Below are 20,262 nucleotides of genomic sequence, written 5' to 3'. Positions count from 1 at the left end.
TCTAGTCAAAGACAATAATTCAAAAGAAGAAATGTATGTATACATGTACTAAGCATATATGTGTGTATGTATACAAACACACATACCCACACAGTTGCCCCTTAGTATAGGTGAAGAATTGGTTCAAGGAACTGCCCCCCACCACACCAAAATCTGAGGATACTCAATTTCCTTATATAAAATGGCATAATATTTGCTTATAACCTGTGCAGATCCTCCTGTATTTTTAAAACGTAGATCACTTACAATACCTAATACAAGGTAACCACTATACAGATAGTTTTTGTACTGTATTGTTTAGAGAATAAGTTTAGAGAACAAAGATGAGAAAAAGTCCAGTTTAGATACTTTTTTTTCCTTTTCTTTCTTTTCTTTTTTTTTTTTTTTTTCTTTTTTTTTTTTTGGTACCAGGAATTAAACTCAGGGGCACTTAACCAATGAATCACATCCCCAGCCTTTTTTTTTTTTTTTCTTTTTTTGCGGTGCTGGGGGTTGAACCCAGGGCCTTGTGCTTCCTTTTTTGTATTTTATTTAGAGACAGGGTCTCACAGAGTTGCTTAGGGCCTCACTAAGTTGCTGTGGCTGGCTTTGAACTCTCAATCCTCCTGCCTCAGCCCCACTTCCCAGCCAATGGGATTATAGGCGTGCACCACCAAGCCCAGCTAAACACAAGTTCTTTTATTCCAGTCTTCATTATTAATATCTTTAACACTCAAATGACACATCACACTTTGCGCAAGGATACATATAGGTTAGCCAGGGCTTCCAGAGGCTGAACTGTGAGCAAAGGCAGAGAGCAGATAGGAATGTTGTAGAGTCACTGTAAGTGTTCAGATAAGATTAAGAACCAGCCAGAACTTGTTCAGAACACAGAACTGTCAAAGCGCAGGCCCTTTTTGTAGGCCAGAGTCCAGACAGATGGAAGTTTCCGAGTGTCAGCTTGAGATGTCAGTTTGGACTAGGCTAAGTATGGTTGTCACTGCCAAGGGAAATCGTGCTCTGCAACAAAGATTTAGAGGTTTATCACCATGCAATCATCATGAAGAGTGACCAGGTGACAGAGTCATTGTGCTGCCGTTTCCAGTCTTGAGGCGCCCCTCCTTTAATAGGCTTCAGGTGGGGGGATTACTTCATTTGTTGGTCTGGTGTGTTCAATAAGCTCATGGACCTGGATTTTCTGATATGATTTGATACATCCATGCATCCATGTACTTCTGATTAATTGTATAAATTCACAGGTGATTATTTTTATTAGCATGATTAATTTATTTATTATTTTGTTCCTTAAGGTTGTGCTAAGGCAGATGGTGGTTATTTACTTGCACAAAGAAGGTGTATAGTCATTCTGTCCCAGCACTGGAGTTATTTCAAAATGGACTAATTCATGGCAAACTTCCGCTTTATAAAATGAAATAACTCAGGATTAGGCCCGGTCTGAGAACTTCCGTTCTATCCGTCATGGAGTAACTCTGAGCAGGGCACAGTCTGCTCTTTACAACCAGTCAGCATGGATTACACCCTGGGGCCTGTGCCTGGCATCTAAAGTGGGGGCAACCTTATGGCACTGAGTCCCCAACCTGTGGGATCTGACTCTATCGCCAGGTAGACAACATCAAATCTGAGATACATTATAAAATGCCCAGCTGGAGTCCATGTGGAACTGCTTGCCTGGTTTGAGAGGAAACAACCCCCACATACCTACAGTCACAGAAGTATTCTGCAATGAAAGTAGAAAATAGGACAAAAAGCACTTTGGGCTTTTTTTCTTCTCCTTCCTCTCAAAATAATATAAGAGAGAAGTGACAAGAGTCTGAACCTGGGTGTGTGGATAAAGAGGGAAGAAGACAGGTGGCGTTGAGGAGGCAGAGTCAAGTGTCACAACTTGGTGCCTAGCCTGATACCAAAGATGGTAAGAGAAAAGAAGCTGTGGGAATCCCAAGCATCATGTCCTGGAGGTTGTCACTGCCTAAAGCCATGAAGCGCTCTCCCCAGGGCATATTCACTCTGAAAAACAGAGATAAAACAGCTTCACTGAGCAGAGAAAGAAGGTGCAGCCCCTCAGTGAGATAAAAAGGCTATAAAATAATGGAGACCACCAGTGAAAGTCGTTTCTCTGGAGAGAGGAGGACAGAGGAATCTTACTGCATCAGGCATCTCAAATTTCCCAAAGGAGCAGAACAAGAGATAATTATAGATGGTACAGGGACATTGAAAACAGTATGCCATAACCAGAAAGTTTTCCCCTTTTCTATTATCTTTCAATCCTGATTAAGTCAAGGTGAAGCTTCAATAAAATTTGAACATCTGATAATCTCCTTTGCAGGTGGGGAAGGTTCCTAGCAAGCCTCAGGTTCAGAGTCTTAGAGGACAAAAACAAGATGGTCACACTGCTTTGTTTTGCTTGAAACATGTTTAGGGTTACCTTTCTATCTAATACACATGCTTCTGTTTTCCATTTACATAAGTTTAAAAAGTTTTCTTTGGCCAGGCAGTATTTAATTAATTAAAAGTTAATTTGGCCAGAATTACATGCCTGTAATTCGAGTGGGATGCCTGTAAATCCAGTGGCTCAGGAGGCTGAGGCAGGAGGATTGCAAATTCAAAGCCACCCTCAGCAATTTAATGAGACCCTAAGCAATTTAGCAAGACCCTGTATCAAAATTAAAAAAAAAAAAAATTCTTTTAAAGGGCTGGCAGGGATGTGGCTCAGTGGTTAAGTCTCCATTTGGAATAAATGTACTTGAGAGAGAGGAAAGTGAGCTGATTTAGGGAAAAACATTAAGTAAAATATAACATAGGAGATATGCAGATGTGACAAGAATCATGCAGGTCATTCATGCTTCTAACCCCATGGCTGATTTGGAAGACAAATCCCAAATCAAAATAATCTTCAGCATTATATAAATACAATTGAACAGAAAGTCCTGGTCTTTGGAAGGACAATTCATGCAGCAATTAGGTTTCTGAGAAATTATGCATGAGGATGAATTTAAAATTTCAGGATAAAGGCTTAGGCAGGAATAAGGGATGATAGAGCTGGGGGTATACCAAAAAAAGGGTCTCCTAAAGTCCCAAGTTCCCCTGGGAAAAGGATTTCCCTTGACCAGAGCAAGAAGCCTGAGAAATTTACCCACAGAACAACATCGTTTGATTCTGTGGTTTGTTTCTGAAGTCACCTATAAAATAAAGTCCTCAACTTTAGCTTTTCCAAAAACAAAACAAAACAAAACAAAAATCCTGTAACTGTAAGGGAAGAGAAGCAAGGACTAGATGGATGTAACTCTATTCCAGGTTGCCTCAATACTAACAAGATGGCAGCTTTCTACTTAGCAGGTGGTTCTTCCAGAAGCTCAAAGCTCTGGACCCCAATAAGGAGTATGATAGTGGACTGTGGATGTGGCTCAGTGGTATAGCCCTTGCCTACCATGCATGAGGCTCTGGGTTCAATCCCTAGCACTGCAAAAAAAAAAAAAAAAGATTGTTTTTAAAGTATACAACAGTGCTGTCCAGTAGCTGCCTCACCAGGAGGTAAGTGCATACCGGAGATGCAGGGAAAGTGAAGGGGAGACAGAGGCAATCCACATCACTGACCAAAATATTCCATTATCCCCAGCCCCTGGGAAGAACAATTAACAGAGACAAAGCCTGACAGAAAAACATGTTTTTGAGGGAAACGTTCTAGGAGTCTCTGATGCTCTCCCCATGAGCACTTATGTTCAATGTTAAATGTTTGTGTCCCTTAAAATGCTTAACTGATTTTCTAACCCATGATGTGATGGTATTAGGGGTGGAACTTTTCAGGAAAAGATTAGGTCTTGGGGGTGGTACCCTCATAATGGGGACAGTACCTTTATAAAAAAGAAATCCCAGAGAGCTTCCTTAAATCAGCTGGTGCCTTGATCTTGGACTTCCCAGCCTCCCAGACTATGAGAAATAAATTCCTGTTGTGTGAGTCACTCAGTCTATGGTATTCTGATATAGTAGCCCCAATAGACTAGGACAGTCCCCACAGTAAGTTTTCCAGCTTGGGCCATGGGCAGATGATTTCCTATATCACACAAAATTAGGTTCAAGTGAAAAGTCTTTCATCCACTGGCATCTTGGCTTCAGTTTTTCTCTTTTGGAGGATTTTATGCTTACATCCAGGGAAGGATGTCATTTCCCACAGTGCACCAGCAGGGATATGCTGATAGTAAATGTAAGACAAAAACAAGGCAGCCAAAAGCCATGACCTCCACTCCCCACCTTTGTGATTCTTACGATTTGGCTCCAGTTTGGGGAAATCATGGGACCAACAGAGAAACCCCACCCTCACAGAGGTTCCATTATCCAAACATTGGTTAAGAGCATGCTATTTAACCAAAGGGCATCAAGAGGCTAGAAACACGGCCTCTAAATGCTGAATTTGGACTCAAAAGGTAAACATCAAGATGACTGTGGGTAAGACAATAAAAGCTCCATAATGCAAAAAGTGAGGGCAGAGAAGGCAGGTGGAGTGGTGCACACCTGTAACCCCAGCAACTGGGGAGGCTGAGGCAGGAGGATCACAAGTTCATGACTAGCCTCAGCAACTTAGCAAGGCCCTAAGCAACTTAGTGAGACCCTGTCTCAAAAACAAAAAATAAAAAGGACTGGGGATGTGGGTTCAATCCCTAATACAAAAAAAAAAAAGAAAGAAAGAAAAAGAACAAAATAGAATTTCTGGGTAGATTCACACATAATTAACTGCAAAAAAGTGAGGGCAAAGAGCCTTTTTTTTTTTTTTTTTTTTTTTTTTTTGCGGTACCGGGGATCGAACTCAGGGCCTTGTGCTTGCGAGGCAAGCACTCTACCAGCTGAGCTATCTCCCCAGCCCCAAAAAGTCTTTTAAAAATTATTTTTAGACGTAGACGGATACAATACCTCTATTTTATTATTTTCTTTCTATGTGGTGCTGAGGATCAAACCCAGGGCCTCACATGTGCTAGGCAAGTGCTCTACCACTGAGCCACAACTCCAGCCCCAGAGAGCCTTTTAAATGGTCATCTAGCACAAAGAGAGACGTCTTCTGATCTCCTCATCTATTATTTTAATTTTCTCAGCAGTTCTATGTGAAAGGTAAAGTTAGGTAAGTTAATTGCCTCCATCTTACAGAGGCAAAGAGAGGATAAATGTATTGCCTCAGTCTCCCTAGCTAGTTTGTGTGCCAACGCTTTCTGTTTAATCTGACCCAACAGAGTTGAATTTCCACATCTTCAAAATATGTGAGAATCTAGCCTGGGCTCCTTCTACAGATGAATCACTAGGAAAAGAAAGGAAGACAGAGATGTAGGGGAGATTGTAGAGTAGGAGACTTAGGACCAATCACTTGGTAAAAGGTGTAAGAGTTATTTCTGGGGTGATAAAAATGTTCTAAAATTAGATTGTGCTGATGATTTCACAACTCTGTAAATACACTAAAGAGCATTGGTTTGTACTGTTTAAATAGATGGCTTTTATAGTATGTAAGTTGTAAAACAGCCTTCTTTTAAAAGGCATACTAATTTTTTAAAAATGGGGGTGATACTAAGTTTTGTGACTATGGACATATATTTAGATGATAAAACTCTACAGAAAGATTCAGAAGTTATCAGTGGGAAAGTCAGGACTGCTTTCAGGCAGACGGGGAGTTGTGATTGGAAAGGGGCACGTGACAGAGAAGCTTCTTCTCTTTTTTGAGGTGGGGCGGTAGCAGGGATTGAACCCAGGGGTACTTAACTACAAACCACATCCCCAGCCTTTGTTTTTGTTTTTGTTTTTGAGACAGGGTCTTGGCGAGTTGCTTAGGGCCTTGTTAAATTGCTGAGGCTGGCTTTGAACTTGTGATCCTCCTGCCTCAGCCTCCCAAGTTGCTGGGATACAGGCATGCACCACTGTGCCCAGCTATATGACAGATCTTCTGTGGTGGGCAACAGGTTTAATTTCTTGACCTGAATAGTAGTTTCCAGGATGTTTAAGCTCCACATGTGTTTTGTGTAGTCCTCTGTATCTGTTTTGTTATAAAATAAAATGTTTTTTTTAAATAGGGGAATTTTCCAGGTACAGTAATGCATATCTGTAATCTTAGAGACTTCAGAGGGTGAAGCAGGAGGATCACTCAAGGCCAGCCTGGGAAACTTAGTGAGACCCTGCCTCACAATTTAAAAAAAAGAGCTTGGACTGTAGCTCAGCAATAAAGTGTCCTAGGTTCAGTCCCTAGTACTGCAAAAATATAGATTCATTAATTAATAAAAATAGGGGAAATCAAGTAAGAAATGAATGTATGCCAGACAGACTGTAAGGTAGCCCCCATGCACCCCACATTCTGGAGTTCTTACCCTTGTGTCATCCCCTCCCCTTGAGTGTGGGTATAACCTATGACTTGCTTCTATCCTACAGAATAAGGCAAAGGTAATGGGATCTATGCAATTATGTGTTTATGTGATTATTATTATGTAAGATTTCACATCCGTCTTTTTATAAATAAACTAATACTGTGCATAGGAAGCCTTTTTTAATATAACTTTATTTTTATGTGGTGCTGAGGATCAAACCCAGTGCCTCATGTGTGCTAGTCAAGCACTCCACCACTGAGCCACAACCCCAGCCCTGCATGTCCATCTTGCCTCGGAGGCAAGCAGCTGTGTCGCAAAACCCCATAGGGTAAGGAACTGAGGGCGGCCTCCAGTCAACAGTCACCAGAAACAAAGGCTGTCAATCCAACTTCAAGAAACTGAGGGCTGGGGCGATAGCTCAGTTGGTAGAGTGCTTGCCTCGCAAGCATAAGGCCATGGGTTCAATCCCCCTAGCACTGCAAAAAAGAAAAAGAAAAAGAAACTGAATGTTGCTGACCACATGAGTTTCCGGAGCAGATCCTTCCCCAGTCAAGCTTCCAATGACACTGTGGCCCCAGCTGACATGTCAACTGCAACTTGTGAGACTCAGAAGCAGAAGCCTCAGCTAAGCTGGATGCTGACTCCTGACCCACAGAAACTGTGAGATAATAAATGTATATTGTTTAAAACCACTAAATTCATAGTAATATCATTACATAGCAACTGATAAGTAACTTAGGTTCTGGGGTCCCTATAACCACCCTTGTGTTCAGTGATTCATTATTAGTTACAATTTATTACAGTAAAAGGCCATAGAATAAACAGTTATAGGAAAAGGCACACAGAGCAAGAGAATTTTTTTTTTGCTGGGGATTGAACCCAGGGCCTCATGCTTGCAAGGCAAGCACTCTACCAACTGAGCTATATCCCCAGCCCACAAGAGAATTCTTAATCATCCTCTCCCAGTGGAGTCCTGAGGACATTGCTTTAAATTCTCCCAGCAACGATGTGTGGCAGCGTGTTTGGAGTCCTGCCAACTAGGGAATGTCCCCCAAGCCACAGTGTCCAGTGCTTTTATTGGGGGTCAGTCACACAGGCGTGCCTTACTGCCCACATGGTGGTCAAGGTGCTATTGCATGGCCCCAAGCCTGCATTTAAACAAAGCCACTCATGCCAAGCAAGATATTTGAAGGGCTTGGAGGTCATCTCTCATGAGCCTATCAGAGGCCAGACCTTTCTTTGAAATGTGCAGGGTTGGGCTGCGGTTGTAGCTCAGTGGCAGGGTGCTCACCTAGCATGCATGAGGCCCTGGGTTTGATTCTCAGCACCACATAAAAATAAAAGTATTGTGTCTACTTACAACTAAAAAAAATGTTAAAAAAAAATGTGCAGAGTTCAAGGACTTCAAGGCTGCCTTGTTAATACTGTACCACACAAAAGGATGAGCTTTAAAAGTGCAATTCTTAAGTTGAGTTGCCATCTGCTTGAAGGCAAGGAGAGAGGCCAGGAAGCTTCTGTGTTTTAACCCCTGAGGAACCTTTATACTTTTACTTGATTTATGATCAGGGAGTTTCCAGGAGTTAGGCCGTACAGCCAGAAGGCAGGGTGCAGGGGAGAGGAGGCAGCAATCTCACACTCATATAGAAGCGTCTCCTGACTGGCCACTGAATAGAAGGCAAGCCACCCCTCCTCCAGGTCCAGGCAGATGCCCACCACCCCAGGTCTGTCTGAGTTGAGTACAGTTTCTTTGACCATGGTCCATGCAGACAGCTGGCCAGTTCCCTTCCACTCTATACACCAAGAGTCCATAGTCCGTCCCAGCATCCGGTCTCTGCTCATGCCCCAAGAAGCCACTCCAACTGCCCAGTGATTGCAGTACTTTGTGTCCACTTCCCAGTAGTGCCGCCCAGAAGAGAAGGCCTGGGAACATAAGACCTGACTGGTTGAAAACCTCTCTTGACTCCAGTGATAGGGCTGCCGGAATCGAGACACAGTTACTGTCCGGCAATCCTCAGATACGGTCAGGCTACAGGAGAGGCTTCCCAAGTCAAAGGTTGGATTGCTGATCCCTGCGGGGGTGGGGAGGAGAATACCACCACAAGATCAGTTGGCTTGTGATCATTCAGGCTGAAATGTCATCTAATAGCAAAGGCAGTATTGTATTTTGGGGGTGAAAATGTCTTACTCATACAGGCATTAAAATGGGTACATCAATTGACAATTTATATATATAAATCCTTGATGTTGTTATATCAACAATACCCCATTCCCGCCTTACCTTTTACCTACCCATTAGCTATCTTTCAGGAAGCCCTATCTTCCCTCTGGCTGAATTCCATCCAGCACAAAGTCATCTCTTATTTTCTCAATATTCTTGTGCTTTACAAGTGTGACCATTGCTATTTGTATCTCTCTAGTTAAACTTCAGTTTTCTGATTAAGGTATGTATCTCATTCATATTGTATATTTTATGTTAATTCCTTTTTTTTTTTCAGTGTTGGTGAGCAAATCCAGAGCCTTGAACATGCTAGACAAGTGCTATACTACTGAGCGATACCACAACCCCTACTGTTTTCTATTGAGTGAATAAATAACTGCTAACCCTTGTATATCATGACTACTTGAGGCATTTCACATGCATGCATTCATGCATCCTCATAGAAAGCACACAAGAGAAATACTATTGTTATCACCATTTTACAGATGAGGAAACTAATGCTCTAAGGACGAAGTGATTTGTCCAAGCTAATAACTAGTGATGCTAGAAGTCAAACCCACTGCTTCACGAGCTATGCTCTTAAGGACTACCCAGACTGGGACAGCAGTTGTGCAGAAAAGGGAACAGGCAATTGGTTGTAATTGGTGACTCCAGCACGGATGTCCAAAGGTTGCCTGGGCTCTAAGTGCTCATGGGTCTAGTTAAGCCTGAAATTTGGGAGTCTCAACCCTTTTTGCCTTTGTACTCAGCTTTCCATGTGGAAGGACCTGGTCTGGACAACAAATACAAGCCTAGTAAGCCAAGGAGTGGGTCTTGCAGCAGGAAGAGGGACGCGGCATGTTCTCACAGCTTCATTCTGCAGGAGGCCAAACCTGAGATGTTTTTTCATTTTTTTTTTTTTTTGTTGTTGTTGTTTTGCAGTATTTTCTTTTAGTTGTCAATGGGTGTTATGGTTTGGATGTGAGGTGTCCCCCAAAAGCTCACGTGCAAGACAATGTAAGAAGGTTCAGAGGAGAAATTATTGGGTTTTGAGAGTCTTAGCCTCTCAAAGTGAGGTTCTGAGAGTGAGTGGTAACTGGAGGCAGTTAGGGTGTGGCCGGAGGAGGTGGGAATTGGGGTGTGGCTTTGGGGTATATATATTTTGTATCTGGAGAGTGGAGTCTCTCTGCTTCCTGATCACAGTGATGTAAGCTATTTCCCTTCACCACTCTCTTCCACCATGATGTTCAGTTTCACCAGCAATGGAGCCGGTCTTCTATGGACCAAGACCTCTGAAACTGCGAGCCCTCAAATAAACCTTTCCTCTTTTACAGTTGTGCTGGTTGGGTCATTTAGTCATAGCAGTGAAATAGCTGACTAAGACAATGGATCTTTATTTAATTGATTTATTTATATGCAGTGCTGAAAATCAAACCCAGTGTCTCACACATGCGAGGCGCGCTCTCTACCACTGAGCTACAATCCTAACCCCCAAACCTGAGTTTTAAGTGGAGCACATACTTACACTGAGCAAAACGAGAGGCCCTCCTAGGTTCCGGGCAGCTCTGATCAGGCAATGTAGAGGAAGACAGAGCTTCTGGGAGTTCCACTAAGAAATCAAAAAAATCAGGAAGAGAAAGTCCCATCAGAAAAAGGCATACTGAAGGTATTCAAATATCATGATGCAGGCACCTGGCTTACTTTCCACAGCATTGGCACACTTTTGAGTGTGTCAGGACTTGATCAGGCAGTATATTCGGTACAGCCCAGGTACAGCCAGCCCCAGTTCTCACTGTGGACTTTTTTTCTGTCAGTTTCCCCACTGAGCCCTAAGTTCCTGGCTTCAGATATCTTGTTCATTTGTGTGTTCTAAGCACAAAGTCCCATATGAGTCCTACGCACAGAAAGTATTTGATGCATGTTTATCAAATAAATTAATACAGTTCCAGAGGTTTGCATTTCCCTGATACCCACAATACTCATGACCCCTATGTCAATGCCTTAAACTCCTGCTATATAAACTGGTAAGGTTTGTCTCACCTGCTGATACCTCCTAACTCCCTCTCAAAGTACAAAAGCTTAATTATTAACTCAAGGCAACTATATGTGCTAGACTGCAATGACCATATCAGGGGAAGAGAAAGTAAAGGAAGTTGGATGTGGTGGTGCACACCTGTAATCCCAGTGACTCAGGAGGCTGAGGCAGGAGAATAGCCAAGTTCAAAGCCAGCCTCAGAAATTTATTGAGGCTCTAAGCAACTTAGTAAGACCTTGTCTCAAAATTTAAAATTTATTTTTAAAAGTGGCTGGGGATGTAGCTCAATGATAAAGTGCCTCTGTGTTTACTCCTCAGTACAAAAAAAGAAAAGAAAAGAAAGGATGACCCAGAATGTGTACACTGAAGATGAGATTTTCTCCCGTGTACCTTGAAGTGACAGGCATACAGTGAATCTAAGACTTAACTGAAGAGATGAAAGACCCTGTCTAGGGATGTGGGCTGTGGCAACTTAGGGCATGAGAACAATAGAGCTGTTCATCAGAAGCCATTCTCAAAATCCAGTGGGCCCTGAAGCGACCCATGTAGCCACTGATAAATGGATATACAAAGCAAGGTTGATAATGGAATTATCAGGGGAATACTACTCAGCCTTAAGAAGAAATCGTGACATACCACAACATGGATGAACCTGAAGGAGAGTATTCTAAAAGAAATAAGCCAGTCACAAAAAAGACAAATACTGCAAGCTGGGGGTATAACTCAATGTTAGAGCATGTGCTCAGCATGCATGAGGCCCTGCGTTTGTTCCCCAAAACTGCCAAAAAAAAATTTTTTTTAATTCAGATGGGTAACACTATTCTCCTCTTTAGCTGATAGGATTGTTGCTTATTAGTAGTTATAATTATTTTTAAAAATAGTTTGTATGATCTGCTAAAATTATTTATTTATTTATTTATTTATTTATTTATTTATTTATTTATTTATCTATTGCAGTGCTAGGGATTGAACCCAGGGCTTCTTAAAAGCTAGGTAAGCACTCTACCACTGAGCTACATCTTCAGCTCCTTTACTGTTTTTTTAAACTAACATTTCTCATTCCTATTGAGGGGGGAAATAATCTACACTTGAGTGTTTCCTATTTTAAAGATACTCAGAAAAACATTTACATACAAGGTATATTCAGAATGTTCTATTAAAGTACTATTGAATAACTACTAAAACACTAGAAATTATTATGAAATTATAAATTATTATGAAGTTTTATGATAGATTAACACTCTGTATAAAGCTGGTTGCCTGCCTACTATTTATAATAGGTTTTGTAAAATGAATGTTAGGTTTTCTAAGAGAAAAAAAAAGATGTTTTCATTAAGCAGGTGATTTTACAGAAATATTTGTTATATAAACTTAATGATTGAGAAGTTTCTTTATGATAGAGTAGAAACAATCTCATTTCTCTACTACAAGAAGGGACTAAGTCATAAGCTTTTCCTTTTAAAAAAGTAGAAAGGAATCTTTGGGCATTGAAAATCATTTAATAATTTCAGGACCAAGTCACTATACTATATTCTGTTTCAGTAAAATTGTTCTGCATAAGCTTTACAAAATTTCCTGATAAGTTGTCAAGTGTAGATTCCTGAGGCTTACTCCTAGAGATGATGATTTAGTAGTCTAAGACACGAAGAACAACTAGTCTATAGTCTTAAAATATTGTATGTAGCCCCAGCAATGTATCAATGTATGATCCCCAGCACCACAGAAAGAACAAACACAAAGAAAAAAATCCAATATGTTTTCTCTCAGTGTTTTTTAGACAGGGTCTCACTTAATTTCCCAGGTAGGCCTCAAACTTGCAATCCTCCTGCCTCAGCTTCCTGAGTCTCTGGGATTACAGGCATGCACCACCATACACAGCTTCCCAACATTAATTTTTTTTTTTTTTTTTTTTTTTTTTTTGCGGTGCTGGGGAGTGAACCCAGGGCCCTGTGCTTGCAAGGCAAGCACTTTACCAACTGAGCTATCTCCCCAGCCCCCAACATTAATTTTAAAAGACAATACAAGATATGAATAGACAATTCATAGAGAAATTCAAATTAAAAGTATGGTACACTCTAATATCACTCTTTTACTCATCAGATTTACAAAAAAAAAAAAAAAAAAAAACTAGTTTGACAACATACAGTTGGTAGACTGCACTGATATATACTTCTATTGAGTGTGTAAATTGGTATAACCCAACTATAAGGAAATTTGGCAACATATACCAAAATGTCAAATGAATTTACCCTATGACCCATTAACCCTTACTGGCAAAACTACAATTATACCTGAACTCATGTGAAATGATATATGTACATAGTTATTGATTTCAGCATTGATTGTGATTATGAACAATTAGAAACAATCATGTATGTATCAGTAAAGAATTGGGTAAATAAATGTTAGCATATGCCTAGATCAGAATACTAAGCAGTTGTGAAAAAGAAAATGCTCTGCTGTGTATACTGATTCATAAAAGTATCAAGATGTACAGCAAAAGCAACATGCAGAACAGTGATTATAATGTGCTAACTTTTGTGTAAAAATGTAAGATAGTGGGAAATAAAATGCAAATTTATATTAGTTTATATTTGCATAATCAAATTCTGAATGGAACTCATAAAAGTGGTGAACTGAGATGGAAGAAAAAGGAGAATTGGGCAGGGTGGGAGAGAAACTTTTGTCGTGGGCCTGCATATAGTTTTGATTTTTGTTTTCATTTTTGGTGTTTTGGTACCAGGGATTGAACTTGGGCACTCAACCACTGAGCCACATCCCCACTCCTATTTTGCATTTTATTTAGAGACAGGGTCTCGCTGAGTTGCTTAGTGCCTCGTTGTTGGTGAGGTTGCCTTTGAACTCCCAGTCCTCCTGCCTCAGCCTCCCAAGCCGCTGGGATTATAGGTGTGTGCCACTGTGCCTGGCAAGTTTTGATTTTTAAATAAAACATTTTAAACTTAATCTCAAAATTCAAAAATTGATATGAAATTTGTATCAATAAATAAAGTCACTAAGTTTAGGAGTACATGAGAACCAAGGCAACACTTACTTCTCAGATAATTTCTGGAATAACTAATAAACTGTTCTTAATCATTTTCCTTAAGAAATTTTCCCCAAGGAATCATGCTTCTCCACTTAAACAAGGAATGACGTTTTAAGCAGAGCAAGATTATTTAAATATTAAAAAGCTATAAGAGATATATCCCTACAGTACATAAAGCTAGCAGTGGCCAGAGCAAAAGGTAGGGTCTTGGGAAACCAGAGCTATTATCTAATGTCAAACAGGCTGCTGATGTTTTTCACATAGTTCTGGGAGAACAGAGAACACACAAAGACAAGAAGAAAGTCCTTTCTACATTGTTACTGCCTGACATTAACACATACCCCAGAGATTATATTTGAATAGAATATATCAGTAACTATTTATACAGTTGCATGCTTACTAATAAAGACATTTACTAGTTACCAAATAAAAAGCACCCAGGTAAGGTTCTAAGCAACTCAGTGAGACCCTGTCTCTAAATAAAATACAAAATAGGACTGGGGATGTGACTCAGTGGCCAAATGCTCCTCAATCCCTGGTAACTGCACCCCCACAACCCCCCAATCCCCTCAAAAAAAAAAAAAAAAAAGCGCCAGGGGTTGGTGGTGCACACCTGTCATCCCAACTATTCAGGAAGCGGAGGCAAGGAGGATCTCTTGAGCCTAGGAGCTGGAGACCAGCCTGGGCAACATAGCAAGGCCCATCTCAAAAACAAAACAAACTTCAAAAACATTCTATTTCCAGATCTCCTTGGGAAGATAACACAGATAAGCAATAAGCGGGGTTCTGGGTTTATGGGTCTTAGAAAACGAGTTTCAGTCTATTCAGGGCCTGAAGTACAGCACACCTCCAGTCATGTTCCCAAACTCACCCAGCCACAAACACACCTCAGCCAAATCCCACTTGATTTACAAGCCCACAGAGATGAAGTAGCTGGGCTCTGAGATCCTGTTCCCAAAGAACAAAGTCATTGGAGCTCTTGGCCATTTCCACCCAACTCCTATGTTTAATCTTCCTCCACTAAATAAAATCACCTCACCCTGTGTCTGCTCTTCAGGAGCTGCTTTCCATGTGAAGTTTTCTTGTAAGTTTTTCTGAATTTCTTCTAGATCCTGGAGAATCTCTCGCATTCTCCCCTCAGATGTGTTGGAAGTCACTAGGCTTGGAGAAGTCAAGTCACAGTCCTCTCCAGATGACAAGGCCTATTGATCATAAAATAGCAAATCAATGAAAGTGCCCATTGGAACCCATTGAATATGACATCCAATGGCCCTAGCCTCCTGAGTCTTTGGGATTATAGGAGTATACCACCACACATAGCTTCCCAAACATTAATTGGGACAACACAAGATCGGAGTAGAAAATTCATGCTGAAATTCAGATTAAAAAGTACGGTATACTCTAATAATTTTCCATTTAACTCCAAGCAGGTTTCTAAAAATTAGGCTTTCAAAATATGTACCTTGAAAATAATATGGAACCGTATATAGTATAAGAAAATATTAAGGAGTGTTGTTTCTTTTTTATTTATTTATTTGTTTATTTTGAGATGAGGACTCGCTAAATTATTCAAGCTGATCTTATACTCCTGCCTCAGCCTCCTAAGTGCTGGGATTACCAACTTGCACCACAATGCCTGGCTCAAAAATGCTTACTTCTGAGTGATGGGATTATGAAGAATTTTAATTTGTTTTTTGCTTGTTTGTTTTTTGTGGTGCTAGGATTGAACTTAGGGTTTCATATATACTAAGCATATGCTCTAGCATTGAGTCACACTCTCAGTCTAATTTTTTCTTTACTACATACTTTCTAACTTTTTTCAATAAACATGTACTTCTTAGGCAATACACAAATTAAAAATTTTGGGCCCATCTTATGGACCTTACAAAATAAATTATACAAAGTCACTGAGATAAGCCATAGAGGTCAGATAATCTCCCAACTCTATCATTATATATGTCACTTCTCAAAAGTCCATGGAAGCATGTGGCCAGCATCCAGCTCTGCTCTCTGGGACCTGTAACACATGCTCCCTGATTTTCTTTAACCTCAGGTCCTGTTATTCCCCAAGATAACCACTCATGTACTCACTTAACTTTCTTTGATAACTCTGTATAATCTATTCCCCAATCTTTTCACCAATAAGCATTATACTTATTGAGTACTTTCCACCTGCTAGGTATTGAGATGAGATCTCATGGAATTTGCATAACAACCACACAAGGCAGGTTTATTATCCCCATTTTACAAAAGAAGTTGAAGTTGGTGGAGGTTAACTAAATAACCATGGTGAATATCATCCTATCTGTTCACATTGTTCAAGCACTTTTTTTCTTTTGTACTAGGAATTGAATTCAGGGGCACTTTGCTCCTGAGCTACATCCCCAGCCTTTTTTATTTTTTATTTCGAGTCAGGGTTTCACTAGGTTGGTGAGGCTGGCCTCAAACTTGCAATCCTCCTGCAACTTGTGGTCCTCCTGCAACTTGGGAGGTTGAGGCAAGAGGATCACAAGTTCAAGATCAGCCCCAGTAACTTAGCAAGACCCTTAACAATTTAGTGAAAGCCTGTCTCAAAATGAAAAATAAACAAAAGGACTGGGGATGTAGCTCAGTGGTAAAGTATCCCTGGACTCAATCCTTGGTACCAAACAAACAAAAAAACATGGGTGTTGCAGGGACCACTTCTTTTTGAGAGGGGGAGAGGGTGGTTAGAAAGGGATCTACAATTCAGCCTTGAAGAATTCTAGCATTTAATTGCTCAGCTAAAGAGAAAGAGAAAACATTCTGCCTTTGGTTTTTTGGGATTGGCTTATTTCACTTAGCATGATATTCTCCAACTCCATTCATTTACCAGCAAATGCCAAAATTATATTCTTCTTTATGGCTGAGTAGTATTCCATTGTGTATGTGTGTGTAGGTGTGTGTGTGTGTGTGTGTGTATACACACACCACAGTTTCTTTATTCATTACATAATGGAGGTGGTGGGAGAGAAGAATGGAAGAATTTTGGATTGTGTAGAGGGAAATGGGGTGGGAGGGGGTGGGGGAAGGAAAGATAGTGAACTGAGGCAGACATTATTACCCTATGTACATGTATGATTACATGAATGGTGTGAATCTACATTGTGTACAACCATAGAAATGAAAAGTTATACCCCATTTGTGTACAATGAATCAAAATGCAATCTGTAAAAAGAAAAAGAAAAGAGAGAGAAAGAAAGAGAGCCTGCAAAACACACTAAGAGGAGCCCACCAGAAAGTGGTGAAGGAAAGAAACAGAAAATTTGTGTCCCAAAAGCTAAGAAGTTAAAGCAGGAGAAAAATAAAATGAAAAAGTGCTAAGTGCTAAGAGCTTCAAGACTGATGATGATGTCATCAGGTATGTCAAGGCTGCTGAAAGATCAATGAAGATAAGAACCAGAATGTCTATAGACCTGACCTAGAGGCCACCATGATCTTAGAGAGAGTTGGTTAGGTGGAGAGGTAAAGACGAATCCTAGCCCAGCTGGAGCTTCTGTAACTCATCTCCAGCATGCCAAACTTCCAGTCATCCATGTTTGATTTAGAGAATGGTAAAAAACTGAGACTTGGGTGAGGGTGAGGGTGTAGCTCAGGGGTAGAGCATTTGCCTAGCATGTGTGAGGCCCTGGGTTCCACCCCCAGTACACTTGCCCCCTCTCCATACACTTGAGACTTACTGGATCCTTCATTCTCAAACATATTCATATCGCCCTCTTGGAAGCCACCCCTAGCTCTACCCTCTTTCTAAACTTTTTCTATCCCTGCTGAGCCTACCATGCTCCCGATGTTTACTTCATTGTCTTGTTCAGATTCTGAGAGGGGTGTCTGCCTCTGAAGGCTCTTGACAATGTCCACAAGCTGTCCCACCAGCTCTGTCAGCTCCTGGACAACTTCTGTGATGTTTTCTGGTACTGCCACCTTTAAAACAGCAAAGCTGGGCTTGGGGGTTATGTAAAACTGGACCTGGGAACCAGTACTAGATAAAATGAACCATAAGCACTGAGGTACTAGCATAAAGACAGACATATAGACCAATGGAATAGAATGGAAAGCCAAGAAAAAAACCCTGGCATATATGGTCAATTTAGTATTTTATTTATGTATTTGTTTGTTTGTTTACTGTACTGGGGATTGAACCTAGGGCCTCATGTACGCTAAGCAAGTGCTCTGCCTCAAATGATTTTTGACAAGGGTGTCAAGACTATTCAATAGGGAAAGGAGTCTTTTCAACAAATGGTACTGGAAAAACTAGAAATCCACATGCAAAAGGATGTTGTACTCTCACCTAATACCATATGCAAAAATCAACTCAAGAAGCTGAGAGCATTGTTCAATGTGCTCAGTGGTAAAGTGCATGCTTAGCATTTGTGAGGCTCTGGATTCTATAACCCTACACACACACACACACACACACACACACACACACACACACACTCATACACACACACACACACCTTAAAATCTATGAAAGACCTAAATGTAACTGGGCCAGTGGCACAGGTCTGTAATCACAGCTGCTTGGGAGGTTGAGGCAGGAGGATCATGAGTTCAAAGCCAGCCTCAGCAAAAGCAAGGTGCTAACCAACTCAGGGAGACCCTGTCTAAATAAAATAAAATAGGGCTGGGGATGTGGCTCAGTGGTCCAGTGCCCCTGAGTTCAATCCCTGGTACCAAAAAACAAACAAACCAACAAACAAATAAATGTAAGGCCTAAAACAAAACAATTTAAAGAAGAAAACAGGATAAAGGCTTCATGACATTGGATTTGGCAATTATTTCTTGAATATAACACCAAAGGCACAAGCAACAAAAGAAAAGATATAGATTCAACAATAAGAAATTTTAAAAAATTGTGCCTCAAAAGACACTAATAGATTAAAAAAGAAACCCAAAGAATGGGAGAAAATAATTGCAAATCATGGATATGATAAGGGATTAATACTCAGAATATACAGAGAATTCCTCAAACTCAAAAACAATACCAACCAAAAAGAGACTCAATTTTAAAATGACTTAAATAGATATAACTCCAAAAAAGATCCACAAATGGCCAATAAGCACGTAAAGATGTGAAGATGTTCAACATCATTGGTGCTGAGGGAAATGCAAATCAAAACCGGGAAATACCACTTTACGCCTATACCGACTGTAAGGCTCCAGAAGGGATGTAGAAAAATTGGAAGATTCTTTGTTGGTGGGAATAGAAAACAGCACAGCCATCCTGGAAAACAGCCTGGCTGTTCCTCAGTAAGTTAAATACGGAATCACCATCCGCTCCAACAATCGTGTTCCTGGGCGTGTACCAAAAGACCTGAAAATAGGGGCCAGGGGTGCGGCTGAGCGGCAGCGGGAGAGGGCAGCCTGGCGGGGAGAGGGGCGCGCGGCTCCCTACCCGCGGCGGCGCCGGGCGGTGCTGGGTGCCCGCGGCCTGAGCCGTGGCCGGGCTCGGGACCCGCTCGGAGCCGGCCTCTAGCTCGCTCAGCGCCCGGCTGTACCGGTCGGCCAGGTACTGCAGCAGCGTGTTCTTTCGAAGCGGCGGCTGCCGCGCCGCGCCCTCTCGGCAGGTGGGGCAGGCCCATAGGTGGCCCGCGACCCCCGTGCCCCGCGCGCCCCACGCTTTCCTTAAGCAGTTGCAGCAGAAGCTGTGGCCGCAGTGCAGCGTGACGGGAGAGGTCAGCAGCCCGTGGCAGATGATGCAGCTCAGGTCCTCCTCGGTCAGCCACACGGGGATGGCCACACTGGAGCCCAGGCCAGCCATGGTGACCCAGCCGTGGCGACGCGGAAGCCAGCGCCCGAGTCCCGGCAGGCTCCTCCTCCGCCCCGCGCCTCCTCCCACCCCGCCGCGGTCCCCGGTTGCTGGCTTTCTTCCGCGCAGGGGAAAGCTGCCGGGGCGCCCTTGGGCCGAGCTGGCCTGCAGTTGCGGCCTCTTGCCTGGGAAATCAGTTTGCCCCAAGCCGCTAGGAGCCTGCGGATGTTCCAGAGATTGCTCCCTGTCCCCCCATTAAGATGCCATCCTGTAACATTTGGAAGAAGGAGAAAGAGGGTTCGATTCAGGAATTCATTTATGGGAATGCGCCCCCTCAAAAGTGGTGAGGTGTTAAAAAGCACCCTTGCACATCTACTGGGACACTTTTAAAAATACCAGTGTTCGGGCCTTCCTTCCAGAGAGTCTGACTTCATTGTCTGGAGTGGGGTCCCGGCTCGGGTGTTTTATAAAACCTCCCGCAAATGATTCGACCGCGCAGTCTAGACTGAGTAACTTATCTCTAAGCTTTTAAAATCTCTCTAATAATGTAGAATTACGCCACTGTCTCCCTACTGCCCTCTGCGGGCTGAAAGCACGTTACCCAACAAGCACCCAAAATCCTGTGGTGAGCCATCTTCAGAAATTTTTTTTTTATGATTTTGTTTGTTGTTATTGAGTTGGCTTTGCTAATTTTGATTTCTTGCCACGTTGGGAATCGAACCTAGAAATTGTTTTAAATAATCTCTCAGCTAGCAACTTGAGTTGATTTTTTTCTTTGTTTTTGACAAAAGCAGGAATTTGAAATCATTTGTGTTGCAGAAGTCATTAGAAGTATTCAAGTTCTCCTTTTCTGGGATGTAGGCCAAAAAGACTTTGCTAAGGTTT

The 20,262-nt window shown here is 41.7% G+C and overlaps 1 protein-coding gene across 1 annotated transcript; it reads right to left on the bottom strand.

Annotated features, from left to right (window-relative positions):
• Nucleotides 1–7,847: 7,847 nt before the first annotated feature.
• On the bottom strand, nt 7,848–19,427 carry Rnf135 (ring finger protein 135). The gene is made up of 5 exons (XM_047547751.1): nt 19,024–19,427; nt 17,406–17,549; nt 14,650–14,812; nt 10,055–10,138; nt 7,848–8,401 (listed from the first exon to the last, which is right to left on the bottom strand). Exons 1-5 carry the CDS (start codon nt 19,387–19,389, stop codon nt 7,872–7,874), a joined length of 1,287 nt encoding a protein of 428 aa, XP_047403707.1. The 5' UTR covers nt 19,390–19,427; the 3' UTR covers nt 7,848–7,871.
• Between the last annotated feature and the right edge of the window lie 835 nt (nt 19,428–20,262).

Source organism: Sciurus carolinensis, chromosome 3 (assembly GCF_902686445.1).
Source record: "Sciurus carolinensis chromosome 3, mSciCar1.2, whole genome shotgun sequence".
Taxonomy (NCBI): Eukaryota; Metazoa; Chordata; class Mammalia; order Rodentia; family Sciuridae; genus Sciurus; species Sciurus carolinensis.
This window is presented reverse-complemented; position numbering and strand designations above follow the sequence as displayed.

What these genes read in the sequence shown, in the direction of transcription:
- Rnf135 (XM_047547751.1), bottom strand. Translation starts at nt 19,389, where the DNA reads ATGGCTGGCCTGGGCTCCAGTGTGGCCATCCCCGTGTGGCTGACCGAG. An exon ending in ACCGCCCGGCGCCGCCGCGG is followed by an intron (nt 17,550 to 19,023) that starts GTAGGGAGCCGC and finishes GCTGTTTTAAAG; the next exon opens with GTGGCAGTACCAGAAAACAT. An exon ending in GGCCTCTCGTTTTGCTCAGT is followed by an intron (nt 8,402 to 10,054) that starts GTAAGTATGTGC and finishes CCACCCCCGCAG; the next exon opens with GGATCAGCAATCCAACCTTT.